The following is a 13927-nucleotide window of genomic DNA, read 5'->3' as shown; positions in this document are numbered from 1 at the left end:
CCCCAGGCATTGAATTATGGTTGTGGGCACTCATGCATGCGCGATGGCATGCACACACGCTCTTTCAGCACCTGAGGAAAAAAAAGGTTTGCCATCACTTGTCTAGAGCCTTGGTTGTTCTAAAAAAGCTAAGCAAATTAGGATCTGATTAATAAATGGATCCTCACCGGGAAATCTTAGGATTGTATGCTAGTCTGGGAAGTTAAGAAAATATTTATTTATGTTATTAGATCCAGATATCACCTGACTCCAAGTATGCTGGGAGAAGACAATATTAAACCAACATTTCATGAGTTTCCATGAAACAGAAGGAAGATGGTTCTTGCACTTTAATGTGATTTTGGCTTAATGCACTTTTGGTTTAGTACACTATATGAGCCCAACCACTTAATTGCAGCAAATCTGCGATTAAGCTACTGGCCCATAATGATGCTTGAATCCTCTTTATTTCACTATTCACTAACAATCTACCTATTTTGTTTTTACCCTGTGTATTCCTCATGTAACATTTTTCTTGAACTTCAGAGGCAGCCAAAAGTGAAATACAGCAACCAATAATTCAACATATATATGCTGAAAGGATAGTGAACTGCTTTTCACATCCTTTTTGTTGTTGTTGTTGAAAACCATCACAGAAATATGCCAATGTTCCTGGCAGCTGTGGTTGCTAAGGAATGGGAAATAGAAAAAAAAAGTGGGGGGGAGGAGGCAGTATTAGGCAATCCACACTGTCATCACGGGAGTTCATAAAACAGAGATTAGCTCCTACACTGAGCTTTCTTAATTAGCATTGAATATCTTCTCTTACTGGCAAGGTCCCATTCTTTTATGTCACATGAATGCTATATTTTTTGTTCCTGAAAATACAGGTATTGTAGTTCAAAACCCTGTGAATAAAACAAAGTACTGCTTCTTTTTGAAATGAAATTGCCTAAATCTGGGTTCTTGTATGCTCTTATTCATTTGTTTAACATTTTCTTTAAAATGTTAAGTCCTTGGTAGTAAAGGTGACATGGCATCAAATAAAGAGGATTTAAAATATTATTTTTATCATCATGCTTAGTTTAAGGTATAAAGTACAGCTAGTCCTTGAGTTACAACTATTTATTTTGTGAGTTACAACTATTTACTTTTTGAAATTACAGTGGCATAGAAAAAATGTGATTTATGACTGGTGCTCACACTTATGACTGTTGTAGCAACCTCACGTTCACGTGATTAAAATTTGAATGTGTGGTGGCTGGCATGTATTTACAATAAAGGCTCATGTGATCATCTTTTGCAATCTTCCCAGCCAGTTTCCAATGAGCAAAGTCAATGGGGGAAGCTGGATTTGCTTAATGACCACATGATTCACTTAATAACTGAAGTGATTCGCTTAACAACCATGGCAAAAAAGATTAACTCAGGTACAAATCACTTAACAACCACTTTGCTTAACAGTGGAAATTCTGGTCCCTATTGTGTTTGTTAAGTCAAAAACTATTTTATTAAAGAGATTGACTGGTCCAAGATTACCCAACTGTCTTTGTGCTGAAAACAGGACCAGAAGTCATAGTTTCTTTGTTTATAACTTGATGCCTTAACTATCACTACTGTGCACCAATAATTTCTTTTTCTACCACATTAATAGAAATTATAGCCCTGCAGTAACTTTTGAGAAGTCTGAAACATATCTCTAAAGTGTTCCTGTTTAACTGTGGCTCTTGGGACTCAGGTTGTACAAATCTGTACTCTCAGCCATGGAGCTCATTGGCTGATTTGGCCTAGTCACTTCTAACCTATCTCATGTGGGGGGTAATACTGTATGTGTAGGTACATTAGAAGAAAATACCATGTAGGTTGTCTTGAGCTTGGAAGACAGAACAAAAAATCAATTATTACTTTCTAAATAGTTAAACGCAAAAAGACACGGAAGCAATTTTTATGTGGTGCAATCTGTTTTAATTAGACTGATGTCTAATTATTTTGTCTGGTTATTTTTTAGAGTACAGATTGAATTCTACATGAACGACAATACCTTTAAAGAGAGGCTAAAATTATTTTTCATCAAAAACCAAAGATCAAGTAAGTGCTTTATTCTTATTTAAGCATGTGGGTAACAGAAATTCCTCCCAATAATTAGTGCCTGATAGCTTCATGAAATGGGTACATTTTACATCTACTGGGATTTGTGAACACCTGGGGAATTCAGGGATCTGACAATCAGTGTTTTGTTCTACCTGTTTCTCTTCAGTGCTATTTGAAGACAAAGCTAATGGCCTACTGTACTGCAGATGTTACACTGAAGGGTGTCTTAGATACAATTAATAGTACAATGCTTTGTTCCACCTCTCAAATACAAATTTCCTTTCATTCTTTTATTTTAACCCTTTCTTTCTCCCTTCACACTACTAACCTGACGCAGAAATACTTTGTTCTGTCCCAAGAATGAGGGGGAACTTCATAGAAAGCTTAAATTCCTTTTTACCTGTTATTTTAGCTTTATTATTTAAGTTATTTAATATTGCAAACTTCTAACAAACAGGAAGCAGTAGGTGAAGCTAGGCAAAATCACATCAGATACTTGTATGATTAGCACAGCCCCCAACCCCAAGGCTGTGTACTCTCACCACTTCTCTTCTCTCTATACAGTGATCCCCCGATCATTGCGAGGGTTCCGTTCCAGGACCCCCCGCAACGAGCGGGTTTTCGCGAAGTAGCGCTGCGGAAGTAAAAACACCATCTGCGCATGCGCAGATGGTGTTTTTACTTCTGCGGCGCTAGCGAGGAGCCGAAGATTGGGGTTCCTGGGAAGGGGACTCATTGGAAAGCCGTGCGGCTGTTTTAAAACGTCGCCGCCGGCATGGGGGGCTTCCTAGCAGCCCCCCAAACCCGGGTTGGGGGTCCGGGGGGTGCTGGCAAGCCGCCCATGCCGGCGGCGACGTTTTAAAACAGCCGCGCGGCTTTCCAATGAGTCCCGAAGACAACCGTCAAACTTCCGCGTTTGTCTTGCCAGCACCCCCGGACCCCCAACCCGGGTTTGCCAGCACCCCCGGACCCCCAACCCGGGTTTGGGGGGCTGCTAGGAAGCCGCCCATTGCCGGCGGCGACGTTTTAAAACAGCCGTGCGGCTTTCCAATGAGTCCCAAAGACAAACGCGGAAGTTTGACGTTTGTCTTCGGGACTCATTGGAAAGCTGCGTGGCTGTTTTAAAACGTCGCCGCCGGCATGGGCGGCTTGCCAGCACCCCCCCGAACCCGGGTGGCCGGGCGAGCAGCGAGCGAACGGCGGGTGGCCGGGCGAAGGGCGGGCGAGCGGCGAAGGGCGGGCGAGCGGGTGCTGGGGAGGGCTTCTCGCCCTCCCGCCAGCAAGAGGGGGAAGACCCAGGGAAGCCGCCCAGCAGCTGATCTGTCCGGCGCCATCTACGCATGCGTGCCCATAGAAAAAAGGGCACGCATGCGCAGATGGTGTTTTGACTTCCGGGTTGAAAAATCGCAAATTAGCCTGTTCGCAATGGTCGGGAACGCAATAACCGGGGGATCACTGTATACCAATGACTGCATCTCAGTTTTCAGATGACACAACAATGATGAAACTGCATACAGATGGAAGGTTGAACAATTAACCTCTTGGTGCGACCAGAACAATCTAGAACTGAACACACTCAAAACTGTAGAAATGGTGGTAGACTTTAGGAGAAACCCTGCCATCCTACCACCTCTCACAATACTAGACAACACAGTATCAACAGTAGAGACCTTCAAATTTCTAGGTTCTATCATATCTCAAGACCTAAAATGATCCCCTAACATCAATAACATCATCAAGAAAGCACAACAGAGAATGTTCTTTCTGCGCCAACTCAGGAAGCTCAAACTGCCCAAGGAGCCGCTGCTACAGAGGAATCATTGAATCTATCATCTGCACCTCTATAACTGTCTGGTTTGGTTCTGCAATCCAACAACTTTTTGCAAAAGTCAAAAAGAGGGCTGTGAAAATATTTGCTGACCCCTAACATCCTGGATATAAACTATTTAAACTCCTACCCTCAAAACGTTGCTACAGAGCACTGCACACCAAGCCAGTTAGACACAGGAACAATTTTTCCCGAACGGCATCACTCTGCTTAACAAATAATTCCCTCAACACTGTCAAACTATTTACTAAGTCTGCACTACTATTACTATTAGTTTTTTCTCATAATTCCTATCACCCATTTCCTCTCACTTATGACTGTATAACTGTAACTTTTCGCTTGTATCCTTAAGTTTTTATTAATATTGTTTCCTCATTGCTTATTTGACCCCTATGACAATCATTAAGTGTTGTACCTCATAATTCTTGACAAGTATATCTTTTCTTTTATGTACACTGAGAGCATATGCCCTGAGACAAATTCCTTGTGTGTCTAATCATACTTGGCGAATAAATTATTCTATTCTATTCTATTTATTCTGCACATAGCTGAATGTTACACAAGGGTGGCTTTAAACAGCATCACCTAGTCCAAACTGTATTATTAAACGGCATTTTTCCATCCATATTTCTTGTTTTCAGAGAGTTGTGATTATGTGGGATGAAATAGGAGGGCTTCCTCTGATGAACATATTGAGAACATTGCACTGCTGAAAATAAGTGATTTTGCTGCCAAATTTGTATTATGATTTTGGGAGTTTCTGAGTGCCAGGATACAAGCCCACTTCTATATTTACAAAAGTTTAAACACAGTAACCACAGCTTTAAACAATGGTTTAGAGCTAAGTAGGATTGATATTAACTTTAATCTGAATTAAAGCAAGTTATATAGTAGTTTCCTTTGAAAATGAAGAGGATATATGGAGAAGAAAAGCTTTATAAGTGCAGCTGGCTTTAATTTAAAAGGGTGGGAGATCAAGGAATAGGCTGATGTATCACAGCTTGATTTTTGATGCTTAATATATAGTGTGAACAAAAGATTTTGATCTATTAATTTAAACGTTATCATAAGAGATACCAGAATAGCAATAGCTCGTAGACTTAAATACTGCTCCACAGTGTTTTACAGCTCTCTCTCAGCAGTTTATAGAGTAAGCATATTGCCCATATTTTTCCCCTCTCAAAAGGATGGATGGCTGAGTCAACCTTGAACCTGGTGAGATTTGAGCTGCCGAATTGAGGCAATTGGCAATCAGCAGAAGCAGCCTGCAGTACTGTACTCTTACTATTGCACCACTGTTAATATAACTGTAGTTAAACAACCATAGTCCAGAAGTTCTCCAACTTTACAGTACTATGATATATGAAAATGACAGATGAATCTATGCAGCTTCTTTCATGAATAAAATAGTAATTTCATCAGGGCTAAACAAAACAGAAAATCTGCTAAATTATACAAAAAATATTGTTGGACCAGGAGGAAGAGGAGGAGAAGAAAGTAGAGCTACTGGGTATTGGGATGAGAGTTCTGGAGAAGGTGATTCTAGCATGATGAAGGTGATGCTAATGACTCCATTGTGGCCAAGGCTGGTCCAACAAGCCCCCACAACTCCGTACTGACTCTATCTATCTATCTATCTATCTATCTATCTATCTATCTATCTATCTATCTATCTATCTATCTACCTACCTACCTACCTACCTACCTACCTACCTATTCACTCACTCATTCATTCATTCATTCATTTATTACATTTCTATGCTGCCTTTCTTGAGGAGACCCAGGGCGGCCTCACAACCATGCTGAGGTCATTTTTGGAAAGTTGTTCAAGTTTTAAAATCTTTAATTGGTTTTTCATAAATCTAATACTCTTTCAGTTAAATCTCTTGAGAATACTCTGATAAATATCAGCTTATGTAAAATTTGATATTCTAGAAAATGAAAATATATTATTGGTCTTATTCAGAATTAATATGTCCCAAAGAGCGAATTAATTCACATTGTTTAGGATTAATAAATCAGCCAATGGGACCTATAAATTACATACTCTAGAACAGGGGTCTCCAACCTTGGCAACTTTAAGACTTGTGGACTTCAACTCCCAGAATTGCTGGCTAAGAAATTCTGAGAATTGAAGTCCACAAGTCTTAAAGGTTGCCAAGTTTGGAGACCCCCTGCTCTAGAAGACTGCATATATACAATGTTTTCTTCTTTGTTTTTAGGACAGAATTAAGGCCTATGCCTTCAATTGGGAATTTTGTTATGCATGAATAATATAGTTCTTTTAGGATTTTATTTTATTTTAGAATAATAGCAACCTTGAGTGCCCTAGGTAGAAATATTAGGCATAAATGGAAAACAAACAAATAAATATTTTAGTGACTCCGTTTAATGATAAGGTTTATTTGATTTTTGTGGCTTCATCTTTATATGGTTACAGAAAACTAGTAGTTTTCCCCTTTTTAAAAACATGTTATGACGTCAATTGATGAAAAATCAAGATGGGAATCTCAATCAATTAATATATATATTATAAAACAGAAACAGGCTGTAAGCTATAATTATCACTTTCCTTTTTCATGACAATAACATTGCTGCATAAAAGTATAATGGCAGCAAATGGAAAATTTTAGCTAATTAGAAGGAAATGAAGGTTGATTAGACTAAATAACAAATGTCACTTTTTTCTGATGAAGGTTGATGGTGAATACTGTATGATTTATACATGCTGCATAGATGGCAAATTATATCAGGAAGATTAATTGCTAATGCATCAAGAGGAAACATTTTTCCCCCACACAGAGTACATGATGCAGTTGGACCTTTTGTCACTTTTTAGTATAAATACTTGCAGGCTGTCCTGTAGAAAGCATAAAGCAACTACAATTATAATTCGCTATGCACTATAATCAGGTGGATTGAACTTAATCCTTTAAAAGGACATTGCATGCTTATACTTTTCTGTTTAGTAACTTTCAATTATAATAGTATTATAATGAGGATATTGTTTGTTAACATAAAAATAAATAGCATTCATTGGTCTGGTTTTTTCACTTGTATAGATTAAACAGATTAAGCAATACAGTTTATTGTTGATTCATTTGCAAACATATGCTTATGTGAGTAATTTCCTTAATTGCAAGGGAATTTTCACTGATATATTTTTTTGTTCACTTAAATCTGTAGCCAATCCATTTTGAAAATTTTGATCAGCTACATTCTTCTCCATTCTTTAAATGTGGCATAAGAAGTGTTAGGATTCACTTTTAATGACACCCCCCCCCCCCAAATGTAAATACACTTTAAGCATTGATACCCTGTAATTCAACAAATATTGAAAACATCCAATAGTAAAAGTAAAATAATGTATATTGAAAAATGGTAAATATAAAGCAAATAAAATGTGATGCCTAATAGTATATGCTTTTTTGTCTCAATTTCTTCAGGATATGTTTTATGCTGAATTATGTTATCATTTTTCTTTATTTGTATCAATTTATAATTCTGTATTTTTTTGTCTTTTAAATGTTTTTGCTCAGCAATATCATGTAGGGGGGGACATGCATATTTCGTATATAAATGAAGTTCTTCACTTAGATCTGTTTCAAAATTTTCAGAATTAGTTTTCAAATATATGGTCATGCTGACCATATTGTTAAGTGCTGAACAAATTAGACACAAAAGAATGAAGGATTGCTGTGTCCTTTCTCCCTGCCCCCAGCTATATTTAGTCAAACTAAAATGAGCTGAGCTATTTTGGAAGGATTTGTGGCGGATCAAGGCAATCAATCTAGTCTACAGTGAAACATTTCTCAAAATGGAACTTAAATTTGTGCCAGCCCTGTGACAGAAGAAAAAGGCAGCTGCTTTTTGGGCTGCCAAGAAATATGGGAAACCAGCATAAATAGAGATGGATATTCCTACAGAAAGGCAAATATGAATGAGTCAGAACTCAAAGCCAGTAATCACAACTAGCACTGGTTATCTGCTATCTCAAAAAATATATCCACCTACCCCCTCCATCTTGATTATCTTTTAACTCAGCATTTATATTGTGTTTGCTTAAAAGCAAAATGAATAATCTACCACTTGGTTATGATCTGTTGCTCTTGAATAAGTCTCTAATTTGTGCATTATACTTGATAGGGTTGTTGTAATTCATTATCTATTTTGCAATTGAACCTTTATAAACATAATCTTTAAAGCCACTATTTATATATTTCCACTGAACTATTTGGTGCATTATTTTCTTATTTATAATCATATAATCTTATCACATAAAATGAATAAAGCAGTTAAAATACAAATGCAATAAATAGCCACAAAATTACACAGGTCTGCGTAATAGACAATAGAACTCAAAATCTACACAAAGGAGTAGCTTCAGCTACAACATATTACAATGATTTAATCAGAAAGTATCTAATAAACTGAAGCTAGGCCTGTGCAATGATGGAATCAATGCCTGCAATTGTCACTGTGAGCAGCCTATACAGAAGAACACTTAATTGATGATAATTAAAGCCCTTTTCTTTTAATATAGGTCAGAGGTTTCAAAATTGTGGCATCACGGCCGTGTTACCTGATGTATTGGGACCTTTACCCCATTCACTAAACTGGGTGTGGGTGTAGCCAATTTGTGAGCATCCAGCCCATGGGCCATGAATTTGACAGCCCTGGTATAGGTATAGGTATCCCTTCAGTATCTATCTATACATGGCCAGAGTGAAAATTGAGTTTCTCGTGGAAAAAGTCGCTCAGATTCGGACAGACCTGGACTCTGACTGGGCAGTATCAACTTCAGTGATTGGGGCAAATCTTAGTCAGGTTGTGTGGGACGAGTTTGAACTGGCGACGCCTGATGAAGTGGACAAGACCATGGGAGCTGTGAGTTCCTCCACCTGTTTATTGGACCTGTGTCCCTCCTGGCTGGTTTGGCTAGTAGGGATGTGACACGAGTTGGATTCAGGAAGTAACCAATGCTTTATTGATGGAAGGGTCATTCCCATCTCCGTTAAAGAAGGCAGTGATGCGCCCTCTCCTCAAGAGGCCTTCTTGAATCCAGCTATTTTGAATAACTATTGTCCTGTCTCCAACCTTCCTTTTTTAAGGAAGGTCATTGAAAAGTGGTGGCACTTCAGCTCCTGCGGTCATGAAGCTGATTATCTAGACCCTTATTAGTCTGGTTTCAGGCCTGGCTACGCCACCAAAACTGCTTTGGTCACACTGATGGGTGATCTCTGGTAGGCCCAGGTATACCTCTATCCTGATGCTTCTTGACCTCTTAGTGGCTTTTGATACCATTGACCATGGTATTTTGTGCCAACTGGAGGGGCTGGGAGTGGGAGGCACTGTTTTATGGTAGTTCTCTTACCTCTCTGGTTGGTCACAGTCGATGTTGGTAGGGGATAGAGGTCGACTCCTAGGCCCCTCCTATGTGGGGTTCCTCAGGAATCAATTCTCTCCCCGCTACTATTTAACATCTACACGAAACTGCTGGGTGAGGTCATCCAACGGCACAGGGAGAGTTTCCAGCAGTACGCTGATGACACTCTGTACATTTCCACCTCGTGTCAGTTGGGTGAAGCAGTGGAAGTAATGTGCTGGTGCCTGGAGGCTGTGTGGGTCTGGATGGGTGTCAACAGGCTCAAGCTCAACCCCGACAAGACGGAGTGGCTGTGGATTTTGCCTCCCAAGGACTATACCATCTGTCTATCCATCACTGGGGGGGGGTATTTTGACCCCCTCAGAGAAGATCCACAACTTGGGAATCCCCATAGTTCCACAGTTGAGGTTACAGCAACAAGTCTCGGCTGTGGCAAGGGGGACATTTGCACAGGTCCGCCTGGTGCACCAGTTGTGGCCCTATTTGAATAGGGAGTCTCTTCTCACAGTCACTCATGTCCTCATCACCTCAAGGCTTGATTAATGCAATACACTCTACATGGGGCTATCTTTAAAGAACGTTTGGCAACTTCAACTAGTCAAGAATACAGCTGCGCAAACTGTCATGGGTTTACCCAGATATACCCATGTAACACTCGCTGCCGATTGGCCTCTGAAGACAATTTAAGGTGTTAGTTATTACCTATAAAGCCCTACATGGCTTATGACCAGATTATTTATGGGACCGTCTTCTGCCTCACATGTCCCAGCAACCAGTCAGTTGAAAATCCTTAAAAAAGTCAAGCAGAAACAGGAATTGCTCTTTCCTCAAATTGCTTATGCAAATAAGTGAATCAGTGTCTTAATTGTGATAGACAGGTGAGTTTACTACAAACTGGACCTGAGAAATCTCTGCTAGACAACAACATGAGCCAGCAGAAATGCTAGGAAACAGCTGTTTATTGTTGATAGCATAGGAGTGAAGAACTGAGTTCTCAAATCAAGTTGGTTTAATTGTGGTACTGGTTTAACAGTACTTGCTGTTTTCATTTTCCTATTCCAGTCATTAAACTGCTCCTCAGAGCTCACTTAAGAGAAGAAGCCACAAGGGAACAATTATTTCAGTTGCCCGGGTCATTTCATGAATTAAAAACAAATGTATGTCAAAAAAAAGTTTGGAATAAAACACGTCTTAAGAACTATCTTGGAAAAGCTGTGAACTCTATAAGTCCTTTAGGGAGGACCATCTAAATTGGCTTCCTGGACCTCAACAAGGGAATAGCTGTGGAAGTGTAAATTTCAATGGGAAATTACTTAAGTGATTAATAAATTTCAATAGAAATGCTTAAGGATTTGCATTTATTGATTTGGGGTATTCTGTTTAGTTTCCTTTTTGAATTCATGTAATTATCATGTTTTCCCCAAAATAAAACGCTGTCCTATATTTTGTTGAACCCCGAAATAAGATATGGCAGTTGTTCCTTAATTGTAGTTAATTTGAGGTAACAATTTACAAACTTTTAAGAAACTTATGAAAATATTACTGTTTGGATACTATCCTAACTATCTGTAATAAAGATAATCCCATACGGTATAGTTCTTCATGTTATATAATTCTCAGTAAACTACCATTCAGAATGACTGTTGTTGTTTTCTTATGTTAATTTGACAAAGAAAACTTTCTGGGCCTTAGGAAGACAGAGGAAAAAGTGAAAATAAAATAAAGGAATAGTTTTTAAGGCCTCTAAATTAGGAAGCAAAAATTACATGGGCAGAGAAATGCAAAACTTAACAAACTATAATCATTAAGTGGTAAACAATCTGTATATCACTTAAAGAAAAACTTATTAGGTTCCATATATTTTATAGATTAACATTCATTTCAGATATATTTCTGGAACACAATCCTTAATGGCACTGTTTTGACCTGGGCTTCCTGATAAATAATACAGCACAAACAGTGTCCCCAAAATCTCTTTTATTTTAACAGCTGTGAATTATGTTCATTCCCAGCCATAATAAGTCCCAAACAATATTAATGAATCTGACAGAAGTCTTTCAAAGGAAGGCTGATATCACCAACCTTTATTTCTCCTGACATGCTGCCAAATACCAATTAGCAAGGAGCTTTGCAAGACCAAACAGAAACCTGGAGTCAGAACTGAAAATGCTGAGACACAAATTGAACAAAGTAGCTTCCTGCAATGAGCACATCTGTTTACTCCACTTTTATAGCCTATGGGAGGGGCCAATTATATCCAAGACCTACTTTCAAGTAGTCCTTCTCTGTAGATTTATTGATTAGATTAGATTTATTGGATTTATATGCCACCCCTCTCCGCAAACTCGGGGCGGCTCACAACAACAATAAAACAGTACATAATAACAAATCCAATGCCCACCAATCTAATTACAGTTTAAAATTAATAAATTTATAAAACAATCCCAATGTATATAAAAACAGACACACAGTCAATCACTCAATGGCAGAACAACATGGGCAAGGGGGAGATGTTTAGTTCCCCCATGCCTGACGGCAGAGGTGGGTCTTAAGGAGTTTACGAAAGGCAGGGAGGGTGGGGGCAATCCTAATCTCAGGGGGGAGCTGGTTCCAGAGGGTCGGGGCCCCCACAGAGAAGGCTCTTCCCCTGGGTCCCGCCAGACGGCATTGTTTGGTCGACGGGACCCGGAGAAGGCCGACTCTGTGGGACCTAACCGGTCGCTGGGATTCGTGCGGCAGGAGGCGGTCCCGAAGATATTCTGGTCCGGTGCCATGAAGGGCTTTATAGGTCATAACCAACACTTTGAATTGTGACCGGAAACTGATCGGCAACCAATGCAGACTGCGGAGTGTTGGAGTGATATGGGCATACTTAGAGACGCCCATAATTGCTCTCGCAGCTGCATTCTGCACGATCTGAAGTTTCCGAACACTTTTCAAAGGTAGCCCCATGTAGAGAGCGTTACAGTAGTCGAGCCTCGAGGTGATGAGGGCATGAGTGACTGTGAGCAATGACTCCCGGTCCAAATAGGGCCGCAACTGTCGCACCAGGCGAACCTGGGCAAACGCCCCCCTCGCCACAGCTGAAAGATGTTTCTCTAATGAGAGCTGTGGATCGAGGAGGACGCCCAAGTTGCGGACCCTCTCTGAGGGGGTCAATAATTCCCCCCCCCCAGGGTAATGGACGGACAGATAGAATTGTCCTTGGGAGGCAAAACCCACAGCCACTCCGTCTTGTCTGGGTTGAGTTTGAGTTTGTTGACACCCATCCAGGCCCCAACAGCCTCCAGGCACCGGCACATCACTTCCACTGCTTCGTTGACTGGACATGGGGTGGAGATGTACAACTGGGTATCATCAGCGTATTGATGATACCTCACCCCATGCCCTTGGATGATCTCACCCAGCGGTTTCATGTAGATATTAAATAGCAGGGGGGAGAGGATCGACCCCTGAGGCACCCCACAAGGGAGAAACCTAGAGGTCGACCTCTGACCCCCCACTAACACCGACTGCGACCGACCAGAGAGGTAGGAGGAGAACCACTGAAGGACAGTGCCTCCCACTCCCAACCCCTCCAGCCGGCGCAGAAGGATACCATGGTCGATGGTATCGAAAGCCGCTGAGAGGTCAAGGAGCACCAGGACAGAGGACAAGCCCCTGTCCCGGGCCCGCCAGAGATCATCCATCAACGCGACCAAAGCAGTTTCCGTGCTGTAGCCGGGCCTGAATCCAGACTGCTGGGGACCTAGATAATCGGCTTCTTCCAAGGACCGCTGGAGTTGGAGTGCCACCACCTTCTCAACAACCTTCCCCATGAAGGGAAGGTTGGAGACTGGACGGTAGTTATTAAGCACGGCTGGGTCCAGGGAGGGCTTCTTGAGGAGGGGGCGCACAAGCGCTTCTTTATAGAGTGATGGAAAAACTCCCCTCCCCAAGGAAGCGTTGGTAATCTCCTGGGCCCAGCTCCGTGTCACCTCCCTGCTGGCCGAAACCAACCAGGAGGGACACGGATCCAGTAAACAGGTGGCGGAACTCACAGCTCCAATGGCCTTGTCCACTTCATCAGGTGTCACCAAGTCAAACTCCTCCCAGACAGATGGACAAAGACGTTTAGCCCCAGTCACCTCGACTGAGTCGTTGTCAGTCGACTCTGTTTTACAATTGGAGTCGAGGTCCGCTCGGATCCGAGCGATTTTATCAGCGAAAAACGTGTTAAAATCCTCGGCACTACTCTGCAAGGGCTCCCCAACCCCCCTCTGATTAAGAAGGGAGCGGGTCACCCTAAACAGAGCGGCCGGGTGGGATTCCGCTGACGCAATCAAGGCGGAATGATACGCGCATCTTGCCGCCTTGAGCACCACTTTGTAAGTCTTAATATGAGCTCTTACAAGTGTTCGGTCGGATTCGGACTTACTCTTCCTCCATCGCTTCTCTAGACGTCTCTTCTGGCGTTTCAACACCCGGAGCTCCTCGTTGAACCATGGAGCTCTACGGGGTCTAGTGCCACGGAGAGGTCGCAACGGCGCAATCCGTAACTGTTACTGCCCTCTGGCATCTCTGTGCATACATGATTGGAAACAGGCTCCCGCTGTTTCTCTGCCTCACTCATGTCAGCCTCTGGAGGCTCTGGAGTCAGCACA

The 13927-nt window shown here is 41.4% G+C and overlaps 1 protein-coding gene across 1 annotated transcript in view; it reads left to right on the top strand.

Annotated features, from left to right (window-relative positions):
- Nucleotides 1-13927, top strand: part of KCNT2 (potassium sodium-activated channel subfamily T member 2) — a 295119-nt gene that overhangs the window by 93361 nt on the left and 187831 nt on the right. The window contains exon 2 of the mRNA XM_070746341.1: nucleotides 1988-2067. Within this exon, the coding sequence (XP_070602442.1) occupies nucleotides 1988-2067 (80 nt within the window). The remainder of the gene's footprint in view (nucleotides 1-1987; nucleotides 2068-13927) is intronic.

This window comes from Erythrolamprus reginae, chromosome 3 (genome assembly GCF_031021105.1).
Source record: "Erythrolamprus reginae isolate rEryReg1 chromosome 3, rEryReg1.hap1, whole genome shotgun sequence".
Lineage (NCBI taxonomy): Eukaryota > Metazoa > Chordata > Lepidosauria > Squamata > Dipsadidae > Erythrolamprus > Erythrolamprus reginae.
Note: the sequence above shows the minus strand (reverse complement) of the source record. Positions and strands in the feature narration are given on the sequence as shown.